The sequence below is a fragment of the Macrotis lagotis genome, chromosome 1 (genome assembly GCF_037893015.1).
Source record: "Macrotis lagotis isolate mMagLag1 chromosome 1, bilby.v1.9.chrom.fasta, whole genome shotgun sequence".
Taxonomy (NCBI): domain Eukaryota; kingdom Metazoa; phylum Chordata; class Mammalia; order Peramelemorphia; family Peramelidae; genus Macrotis; species Macrotis lagotis.
In genome coordinates, this window is record NC_133658.1 from 840,387,841 (window position 1) to 840,400,141 (window position 12,301).

Below are 12,301 nucleotides of genomic sequence, written 5' to 3' on the forward strand. Positions count from 1 at the left end.
CATAGATTATGTTTATCCGAATGCTAGCACAAGCCAGACGAGCAATTCCCATATGCTCACAGTAGGTGTGGGGAATGATATAGTGTCCACAGAATGGCAACCTTTTAAGGAAGAAGGAGAAAGGGAGGACAAGAAGAACTGGCCTCCCAACAACCACTGAAGTCATAGTGGCCACCACCTTATTAGTGAGGATAGTGGTGTATCTCAGTGGGTAGCAGATAGCCACAAAACGGTCAATGGCCATGGCTAACAACACAACTGACTCCATACCAGTGTAGGTGTGAATGAAAAACATTTGGATGAGGCATCCTTCAAAGCTGATTTCCCTGAGGTTGAACCAGAAGATGCCCAGCATCTTGGGGATGGTAGATGTGGATAGTCCTAGGTCAATAAAGGATAGAAGTGCCAAGAAATAAAACATTGGCTGGTGAAGACTCTGTTCTGTCTTGATCACAAGCATAATGATGATGTTTCCCAAAACTGCTGTCAGATACACAATACCAAAAGGGAAGGCAATCCAGATGTGGTAAGCTTCAAGCCCCGGGATCCCCAGCAGTAGGAAAAAGGCAGGAAGAGAGCTGGTTTCATTGGAAGATAACATCCTGACCAAGGGTCATGGCAGATGACTGATGCACCACAATTTTTCACAGTCCTGACATGAAGCAAAAGGAAGGTATGATCCACACTGTACCTAATCAATTCCATTTGGAGATTACTGAAATCCCTAGCCTTTTCAACTGAATACTTCTGGGGAAGCCAGAAGACTGGGGGAAGTCTTAGGGACTCAGGGAAGTTTGGTCAGTAGTTTAATGTAGGAATTCTGACCAATTTTTGTATCATGCATTGTTAAGGTAGGCTAATGAGAATTATTTTCTGAATAATTATTGAGTACATAAAATAAAACACATAAGATTACCAAAAGGAAACAAATTACATTAAAATAAAAATTTCAGTCAGATAATTTCAGTTTTCAGACCCCCAGATAAAGAAAATATAGTGTCATAGAGAATGTGTTTGCCAAGAATTGATGACTTTGTTCCACTTGACTCATTTGATGGCAATCTGGGGAATATAATATTTCCAATTCTTGAAACATATGTGATGTCTGTGATAATCACTTATTCCTTCCTTTGATATGTATTCCTAATCAGCAAATGGCCATTTCTGTTATAACATGTAAGTACTATCTATTTTAACCTCTATTTGAAGGGATCGCCCATCTATAGTATTCCCAATCAATGGTCAGCAAACTTTCTTTTATCTAATGTCATGGTTTAGGAGTTCTTTATCTCAGAAGACAATCCAGTCTCTTTTTATACAGCACTAATTCTAAGAAAAATTCTTTAACATCCTGAAATAAAATTTTATTTTCATTAACTCCTACTTATTGGTGCAATCCTGTTGTCTAGAACCAATGTTACTTATTCTCTTTTAAGATAAAACTTTTAATTCATTTTAAGACAATTTTCATGCAGCCCTGAGTCTTCTATAATTAAACATTTTTTATCTTCTGCCTATTACATAAATAGACAATAGCTACTAGTTGCTGACTGACTACAAGTGACTTTTGCACATTTTAAGTTCCCTGTTCTTCTGGAGACGCTCTCTTTTACTGGTGGTTTCTGCATGAAGTCCACCCAGTTCACAAAAGCATACATTTCTTTCCAGGCTTCATTCTCTCTCCACCCTGTCTGTATATGTTCAATCCATATCACCCATCCTCTTTACATTTGCCCTTACATGTTGATTTCTCCATTTAGAATTTATGAGTCTTGAATTAAGAGATTTTCTTTTTTCATGTATTTTTACTCCCAGTGCTAACACAGTGCCTGGCACAAATCAAGCTCTTTGTAAATGTTTGTTGACTTTGCATGGCAAAGGACCAAGGCATGGACCCCAGGTCCTTCAGCATCCTGATAACTACCTCTGTAAATTTTCCACTCTTTGTGATTGTGCTTTCAAAAAGTTATGTCCAGGGACTAACCATAATTCTTCAAACATAGTTCAATCAGGACAAAGCAAAGGAGAATATTATCTACATCCGTTTGGACTATATAAGTCATTTAATACAGCTTTGTTTCTGGGACATAGGAAGAAAGAGAATAAATTATATAACAATATAATTGGGAGGGCTGAATATAGAGGAGAGTGCAGAAAGAGAAAGAAATGTATGCAACCATAAAATAAGAGAGACAATAGGACATCTATTTACGTCACCCCTGTGATGTAGGAGAGGCAATGGCACAGTGGAATGATGAGTAGAGAAGCTGGATTTAAATTTTACTTCTGATATTTACTAACTGTGTGACCCTGCATCCTTTTAACTTTCTGAGCCACACAGATTTATATTTTTTGAAATTAATAAACAAACACATATTTTACATATATATGAAGCATATCTAGGTAGCAATATGCTTGAAAAATGATATTTTTAATGGAAAAAGACCTCCATTTAATCAAACATGTGACACAGTGACTATAAAAGCTAATGTGATTTTAAGACGCATTATGAGAGTCATAGTATTCAGTAAAAGAAATGTGATATAAACTTTTCTCTACTCAACTCATCCCAGGATGACCTTCAGTTATGGAAACAATATATATATATTAAAGACTTTGAGCTGCTTAGTATCCAGAGGAATTGTAGAATGCAATCAGGACATGAATTTATGATGTATGAAAAGGATTTTTTTTTAACTTGGAACAATTTAAAAATAATGGGTTGATATTATAAAAAGTCTGACTGAGTATTTTCTAATTGACTATTTCCTAATCATTAGAAGTATCTAAATATGGAAGAGGCTATGTTAGAAAGGAATGGATTTCTCTTCATCAAAGACAGTATATATCTCTATCTTCTGGTGTCTCTCCTAATTTTGAGTTTCAGTGATCCTGCTAAATGTTATGGGCATCATTAGAATTTCTAAAATCCTTTTCAATGGGAGTATTTATATGGAGAAATAAGAATAAGCATTTATATAGCTTCTACTATGTGAAAGGCTTTGGGCAATGCAAAATAGAAATATTGTCCTCCAGGAGGAACAATTTTTTTTTCAAATATATCAAAGAAAGAGAGAACAGAGTAAAAAAAATGGGGATGGGGAGGATAACGTTTTAGGAAAATTAGTTGGAAACCTGATCTTTATATCAGGTCCTCTTGACTCTCAGGGCTCTTGCTCTATCTATTGCACCATCTAGCTGACCCTGGTCTTCATATCTGTTCTTCATTTTAAACATATAAGTGTAGAGGTATAGTGCAATTTATCTACACAAATAAAAACAAATAATCATTTCTCATTCAAAAGAAGTGAAGACATGGAGAACAGAAGGAAATGACTTCCACAATATTAAGCTTCCAAAAGTATATCTATTTACTGCATTTTGTTCAAGGTCACATATCTACACCCAGAAGAATTGTCTGGGCAATTTTGTCTCTCATCAAAGGAAGGGAAATCATTAATTCGCACTGTTTTCAAAAAATTCTCACCAAAGGGACTAAGAAGAGAAAGATTTTGAACATGTAAGGTAAAATTCTGGATGTGGGTGGGGTGTTTATATGTGGACCTGATTCACTAGATCCTCTAGTGAAAAAAAAAAGGAGAAAGAGCAAATAAGCAGAAACCATATCTGAAAGGGAAGGAGATACGCTTAACAGCTTTCTGAGACACATATAAAGGTTAATGAATCATGGAGATTCCTAAAGACTATAGAATTATCAAAACATGTCAAAATGGGTAAACATACCTTGATGTCAGAACACACCTTCCCCAACCCTGGAATATATCCCTTTCACTGCTTTTTCTCATAAAATGCCTAACTTCCTTTGGCCTTTCCTGATCCATCTACAATTCACTGGTTATGTACACTCTCTTTCATTTGACATTATTTTGCACTTAATTAATTGTATTTATTTTGTATCTCTTCCCTACTCCCAACTGAAAATAAGCACCTTGATGGTAGGATTATATTTTAGTTTTGTTCTCATATCCTCAATATTTAGTTTAATGACTGGTATAAATTAACCACTTAATTGTTGAAATGAATTTAATTTCTATTTTCTTAAAAATGTATTTTCTTTTATTTCATTGGCAATCCCTGGTCTTCTTACTCTGAACACATTTGTTTTCCTTATCCTGTGTAAGTCACTGAATACTATTTTTGCTTGCATTTGTCCCCTTCCCTTTGCATAATCCTACTGTACATGACTATGGAAGGGTTAGTTTGGTTTAGCATAAAGGACTAGATTCTCTGCTTAAATTTGATACAAACATGCTGTATGGTCTTAAAAAAGTGATCACCTCTTTGGTGGTCATCTTTTAAGTTTCACTCAGTTGTAAAATGAAGGGGTTGAATTAAATATTTATTTTATCATGAGCACTATTCATTAACTCACCCCCCTTCCAAAATTAAAGTCATTCCATGTAACTATATAATATTAAATACTCTGGATTTTTCCTCCATGTCCATAATTGAACATTGTGGGTTCCTCCAACATAGCAAACCATAAGACGAAAAGTTTAATCAAGTAAAACAAATGAACATATCCATTGTGCATTACTAAATATGCATGAGTCATTCTATATCTTTAGCCCATGCTATTTCAATCACAAGGTGTTTTATCTTTAGACATTGGAAGGCCTATTTGGCTATATTTGATAACTATTAAATTCACAATTAAAAACACTTGCATTAAAAATAACTTAAATTCTGTTATCTAAAACTGTATGAGCAGGTATATTAAAGATGAATTTCATAAGCAGTATCATTATTTACTATCATCATCTTTTTCATCAACATTACTATAAATATCAGCTGATAGTTTTAATGTCATATTAAGGGATGAATACAACTATTTTCTGATTGATATTTCTTTATTTCTATGATGCAATTAAGATTAGCAACTCTGGATTCTCCATGAGGAACAATTTTTTTTTTCAAATATATCAAAGAAAGAGAGAATAGAGTAAAAAATGGGGAAGGGGAGGATACAGTAAATTAAGTAGTAGCTGGGATAAAGGAGAAAGCTTTTTCAGGAGACTAGGGTAAAGAATCTAAACTTTGTTCTAATCATTAAACAGAAACAGATTGGAAGCAGAAAGAAAAGAGATTTCTTGGTGAATATTACTAGGAAAAGAGATTGAAACATGGAATGCATAGAATTCAGTTTGCCAAACAGAGGCATGCAGAAGAGAAATTCTCTAAATTAGCACTGTATCCTCATTTGAGTCAAGTTGGTCTTAATTATTATTATTGTGTGCCTGTAATTGCCTGCTGGGATAGATCTGATTTGCCATGATAGTGTTCCTGGTGTGCCTTGAAGTAATTTCGTTGCACTCTAAATACTTAACATGAGAGTTTGTCACAATAAAAATTGACTCCAGTTCCCTGTTGAAGATATTCCCAATAAACCTGCTATCTTAGATGCTGTAGGTATTTTCATTCCCATTTTACAGACGAGGACAGTGTAACTGAGAATTTAAATGACTTGTCCAGGATCACACATTTAGGAAGTGTGAGCAACATGGAAGCCAAATCAATGAACCAAGTTTATTCATGAAAAACATATCCCTGACTATACAGAATATTATTATCCATTAAACTGCCCCTATTGTTCCACACCCTTTCCCTTGGAGTAAACTCACTGACTTCAGCTGAGGTCCCAGATCCTTTCTCAGAGATTGGCCACTATATGCCCCACTCAATATTTGTCTGAGCTTGTCCTGACCTTTCTTTCCTAAGTTTTGCTAGCCTTGCTGACCCTTGGGGAATTGATCTCCATATGGCCGACTCTCCAGGGAGTGGTTAGGTCTGACAGCCTCTGAGGGTCATGATCTCAGAGCTCTGAGACCTTAAAAAATAAATTTGGGCACAGAAGCATAGGAATTCCCGTAAGTCACCCACAAAGGAGAAGGGCTCTGAAGTTGTTGAAAACTCTCCACCTCCATAGCCATAACCCCAAGGAGTTTCATTTTCTTCATCTCTTATCTTAACCCCTTACTTTCTTCATTCTTACAATCTCCACCTTGAAGTAATTTTATAGGTACATGTGGCAAAGGATGGAAGATATCTTTGAAAATTATTTACATACTGGGAATTAGAAAAAAAAACACTATAAAGGCCAGTAGACTTTTTTTCTTTTTTGCACTTTTCATTGAAGAGATTAGGAGTTTATTTGTATGGTCTGTGGAGGTCTGGTCCTACCCAGAATCAGGAACTTATTACTGTTTGATTTTTGGAAAAGAAGGCCAGCTGAAAAAAGGCCTGGTGTGTTAAACTTTATACTCATGGAAGAGTTAGATTAGGATATCCCTGACCCTGTATTTGCACTGCATTTCAAATGTCAAGAAGTAACTTCATTGAGCCACCCCTTCTATCTTACCTGGTTCATCTTTTGACTAATTTTCAACATCCAAATGAAATTTCCAGGGATAGCTGGAATTTGTGGATAGTAACAGGAATTTATATATTAATAATGTGGAAGCATTTCTGGCATCTCCTTTGGGCTCAGATTATGGCCTGGACTAGGGGACAGTTTCTTATTAGTCTAGAATGGTTTAAGGGAGGTCATCCTTAAAGTCTGGAAATCTGACTTCAAATCATGCTGTATTTTATACTCATTCTGCAATTTAACCACTCATTGTCTGAGACAAATCTCTAAGATTAGGCACAATAGATGATGATATATTAATACTGATAGATGGAATTTCTTCACACAGGATTTCCCTTTAATAAATAAATCAAAAATCTGGTCTCTATCCCTATCCTTTTGATGATTTTGATACCAGAGCTATGGATAATATTTGAAATTAAGATTATTCTTTGGCTATTGTGTGTGGGATTAGGTTTCAGTCAGTTTATGGTTTACCATTAAGTCAACAATTAATCCAACTCACCTGGTATAACCCAGTTCTCATTCATTCTTTGTCCACTCACGTGATGTCAGTAGCTAGTGATTATCCCAATGAGTGGAGGATTTTCCTTCCTAAATTATCTCTTGTCTATTTTTCAAAAAATCTATTCACCTATTCCCCTATTAATTACAAATTCATAGTAACCAATAATAAACATTAAGGTTTTACAACAAACTTTACACCTATCAACTCATTTTATTTCTCAAAACAAGTCTAGGAGATGTTTGATTATCCCTATTTTACAGATGAAGAAACTACGATTGGGAAAGCTAGATGGCACACTGGATAGAGCATCAGACCTGAAGCATGTAAGACCTGAGATCAAATCCTGCCTCACACATTTGCTAAATACCTAGCTGAGTGACCCTGGTCAAATTGATTAACACCCTTGCCTTGCAAAAAAGCAAAAAAAATTTAATTTAAAAAAAATTAAAGGGAAACTAAGGTTTATAAAATTTTCTAGACCTAATTTTTTATGGGTTTTTTCCTGGAACAGGAGATCTATAACTCAGACTCAAATCAGCTTACAACACTCCTATAGGAGAGCCTTCATCTAGTTGTTCTATAAATTATTAGACACATTATAATTGAATATTAGTAGTAAAGGAGAGGAAGAAAGGGAAGAAAGAGGAAAAAAGTAAAACTATTTTAATCATGAAATTTGTAAATAAAAAGACTTTCCTATTGTTCTAGTATCAGAAAAATATAATTCTCCTTTTAGGTCAATAATGATTTAATAAGTTGTCCCTTTCCATGAATACCTTTCATATTCTTAAGGTAGTGAATTAATTGATTCTCTCCTTTATGTTCTGGTTAATGAAGAAACAAAGTATAAAGAACTTTCTCAGAATTCATTCTCAGGACCCCCTCCTAGATCTTCTGGTAGCTAGTTGACCCAGAACAGAGAGGACAATGGGCTCTGATTTGGGAAGAATCTAGTTAAAATACAGGTTCAGATACTTAATGCTTGGGTGATCTTGAATAAATACCTTAAACTTTAATCTTCTCAATTTCTCATTTGTAACATGAGGATGAATATCATCACCTAATTCCCAGGGTTGTTCTGAGACCAAATGAAATATGTGCAAGGCATTCAAGAAAACATCTGGCACAGAATAGGCAATTAAATGCTTATCAATTTCCTCCTAAGCCCTAAGTCATAGTACTGAATGCAAGTGGAAATATAACATTCAGAATGGCCAAATGATTAGGACATAGTCAGAGATATTGTTGTTAAATTAGTTATATTATGGAGGAAAATATCAATGTGACATGGACTTGAGATTTAGATGTAGAGGGATCTGAGTCAAGAATCTTGGGAGGGGGCAGTACAGTAGATAGTGCACTGGCCCTGGAGTCAGGGCAGCCTGAGTTCAAATCTGACCTCAGACACTTAATAATTACCTAGTTGTGTGACCTTAGGCAAGTCACTTAATCCCATTGCCTTGCAAAAAATAAAAATAAAAAAATCTTTGGAGGGAGTCAAGAATGCAAAAGATCAAATTGGAAGAGAAGCTGCAGGTAGACAAAATGTGTAGCTTTTATGTTGCTGAGCTGTTCATATTGAATCATATAATTTGGAATTTGAAATAAACATTTCTGGATAATAAGCTTAACCCATCTCCTAAAAGGAATTTCTACTAGAACATACCCTCACAAGTTGTCAGCTAACCTTTGCTTAAAGATCTCCAGGAAGGGAGAATCAATTACCTTCTGAGTCAAAGCATTATAATTTTAGTCAACTCTACTGTAAAATTATACTTTTTTCTCCACTACCTACACCATAGTCATAATTCTCCCTACCAGACTCAGAAAGACTTGATCAATTCACTCCTACTAGCGTCATCCTTTTATCTCTCCTCCATTTCATGACTCCTTCCTTGAAAAGACTGTATATAATGTCACTTTCTTTTTAATTTTTCTCCTGTCTGGCTTCCAATCTCATCACGCACCTGAAGCTGCTTTTCACAAAGTTATCAATCATCTCTTAATTATCAATCTAATAGCCTTTTGTCAATTCTCCTCCATCTCAATGTCCTAGAGAGATCTTAAACTCAACATGCCCAGAACACATCTGTCCCCTGAAAAATCCTACCAGCTTTCCATCTTCTTTTTAATGCCAAATTAACTACCATTGTCCTGGGTGTACAGATTCTCAACATATATATTATCCATTACTTCTCACCCTTTCCCTTCCTCCAAACCATTCAGGACCCAAAATCTATTGATTCTATCTTTTTTAATATTTTATATCCCTTCCTGTTCTATGACACAGCAACCAGCCTGGTGCAGCTCCTCATCACTTAGATCCTTGAATATCATAATAGCCCTCTGGTTTCTCTCTCTGCATTAGATCTTTCCAAATTTCTATTCAATCTCCCTAATGCTAGACTGCCTATGCCACACTCCTATCAATACAATGCAGGAATACTTCTTACCTAACTACACTTTTTGTACCTCATTTCCCTCCAAAGACTTCAGGATCTAATGACTACCTCCTTGCTATTCATAATAAAGGACACTCCATCTCATTATGGAATATTTTCTTTTTTAACTCATTTTAAAAGTTTATTTAGTATTTCATATTTTCCCCAGATACATATCATAAACAACTTTTAACATTCATTTTTAAAACTTTGAGATCTACTATTCTCCCTTCCTTCCTCCTCAATTGGATATAGGCTATATAGATGTGTCATCACACAACACATTTCCATAACAGGCATGCTGTGAAAGAATTTATAGATCACTCCCAAAAAATTAGAAAAATAAAGTAAATAAAAAATATACTACAATCTGTATTCAGATATCATCAGTTCTTTCTCTAGGAATGGATGGCATTTTTCATCATAAGTCCATCAGAGCTGTCTTGAATCATTTTATTTCTAAAAATAGCATAATCATTCACAGTTGGTCATCTTACAATATTGCTTTTATTGTGAACATAGTATGTTTCACTTTGAATCAATTTATATAAATCTTTCCAAGTATTCTGCTCATCATTTCTTATAGCAGAAAAGTATTCCATCATAATCATATACCACAACTTGTTAATCCATTCCCTAAGGCAGTTCACTTCCAATTCTTTGCCACCACAAAAGAACTGCTATAAATATTTTTTGTAAATATAGTTCCTTTTCCAACTCTTTTGGGAACAGTCCTAGTAATGATATTGCTAGGGTAACAGGTATGTCTGATTTTATAGGCCTTTGGGCAAATTTCCTAACTAATCTACAAAACAGTTGAATCACATTTCTCCCAACAATGCATTAATATCTCTTTTTCTCACATCTTCTCCAACATTTGTCACTTTCTTTTTTGTCCTAGTAGCAAATTTTATAGGTATGAGATACTACTTCACTATTATTTCAATATTCATTTCTCCTATTAATAATGAATTAGTTTTTTTCTTTGGCTATGGATCATATTGATACTTCATCTGAAAATTGAAAATGACCGTTTGATCCTTTATGACTCTTATTTTTACAAATGTGACTTCATTTTCTATATTCTTGAGAAATGAGGTTTTTATGAAAATGATTTGCTTCTATTTTTTCACAGTTAGTACTGCTAATTGTATTTTCCTTTATGTAATTTCTTCCCCTGATTAATCTGTCCTCTTACTTTACCCCTCTTCAAACATGTTTTTCTTCTCCCCCAATCTTCCCTCTTTTCTTTCACTACCCATTTCTTTTATCTTTTCCCCCTCTCATTTTCCTGCATGGGGAAAAGAGTTTTATAAACTGAGTTGAGTTTGTATATTCCTCCTTCTTTGAATCAATTCTGAAAAGAGTAAGTTTGACTTTCACCCTCCCCGTTTTCCCTTCACTGCAAAAGTATTTTCTTGCCTCTTTTTACATAAGATAATTTACCCAATTCTACCTTTGACTTTCCCTTTCTCTTAGTATAGACCTTTCTCATTCCTTTTAATTTCATTAATTTTATTTTTTAGATATCATTCCATCATATTAAACTCACTCTTGTATTCTCTCTCTCTACATATATATACTATTAGAAGGAATATAAGCACACAATCCTTCTAATTGTTCAAATAAGGAGGCAGTTGTTATGAGTTTTCAGTGTCATCTTCCCAAATAGAAAATTAACAGTTTGATCATTTTCACTCCATTAAGATTTTCCTTTCCTGTTTACCATTTTTATGCTTCTCTTGAGACTTGTATTTTAAGATCAAGTTTTATGTTTAGCTTTGATCTTTTCATCAGGAAAGTTTGAAAGTTCCATATTTAGCAGAATGTATAAATTTTCCCAGAAAGTATATGCTCAATTTTGCTGGGGGAATATTTGATTCTTCATTACAATCATAACCCCTTTGCTTTCAAGGATTAAATTCCAATATTTCTGGTCCTTTATGGGAGAGGGTGCTAAATCTTCTGTTATCCTGAATTTTGTTCAACAATTCTTATTTCTTTCTAGCTAATTGCAATACCCCCCCCATCCCCCATAATCTGAGACCTCTTGAATTTGATTATAATTTTCCTGGAAGTTTTCATTTTGGAATGTCTTTCAAGAGCTGCTCAGTGAATTCTTTCAAATTTCATTTTACACTGAATCTAGGAAATCAGGAGAATTTTCCTTGATAATTTCATGAAAGATGGTATCTCTTTTTAGATCATGGCTTTCAAGTAATCCAATAACTTTTTAATTTATCTGTCCTGGATCTATTTTTCTAGACTAATTGTTTTTCTATTCTTTTTAAATTTTAATAAATCTATTTTTATATCTTTCTAACCACATGCAAAAATAGTTTTCAGTGTTCATTTTTATAAGGTTTTTGTGTTCCACATTTTTCTCTCTCCCAACCTTCTCTCCCTACTCCCCTTGACATAGAGCAATCCCACAAGTTATACTTGTATAACTATATTAAACATATTTCCAGATTAATCATGATGCAAAAGAATCAAAACAAAAGGGAAAAACATAAAACATAAAAAAGTTTAACAATTGAAAACAATATGTTTGGGGCTACATTCAGAGCACATATGTACCTCTGGATGTGGATGGTATTTTCAATCACAAGTTCTTTAGAATTGTCTTTGGTCATTTAATTGCTGAGAAGAGGTAAGTCCATCATAGTTGTTCATCACACTATATTGCTGTTAAGGTATACAATGTTCTGGTTCTGCTCACTTCACCTAACATCAGTTAATACAATTCTTTCCAGGCTTTTCTGAAATTTGGTGCTTCCTAATTTCTCACCAAATAATAATACTCCATCATAATGATAATCCATATTTTTTTCAGCCATTCCTCAATTGATGAGCATCCCCTAAATTTCCAGTTCTTTGCCACTACAAAAAAGCTGTTATAAATATTTTTGTACTCTTGTAAAAGGGTGTTTTTTCCCTTTTTAATGATCTATTTGTGATAAA

At 34.3% G+C, this 12,301-nt stretch overlaps 1 protein-coding gene across 1 annotated transcript in view; it reads right to left on the bottom strand.

Moving 5' to 3' along the window:
* LOC141507678 (olfactory receptor 52E4-like) overlaps positions 1 to 601 on the bottom strand; it is a 10,007-nt gene extending 9,406 nt beyond the window's left edge. Inside the window, exon 1 of the mRNA XM_074215568.1 lies at positions 8 to 601. Coding sequence (XP_074071669.1) covers positions 8 to 601 — 594 coding nt within the window. The remainder of the gene's footprint in view (positions 1 to 7) is intronic.
* Positions 602 to 12,301: the final 11,700 nt, after the last annotated feature.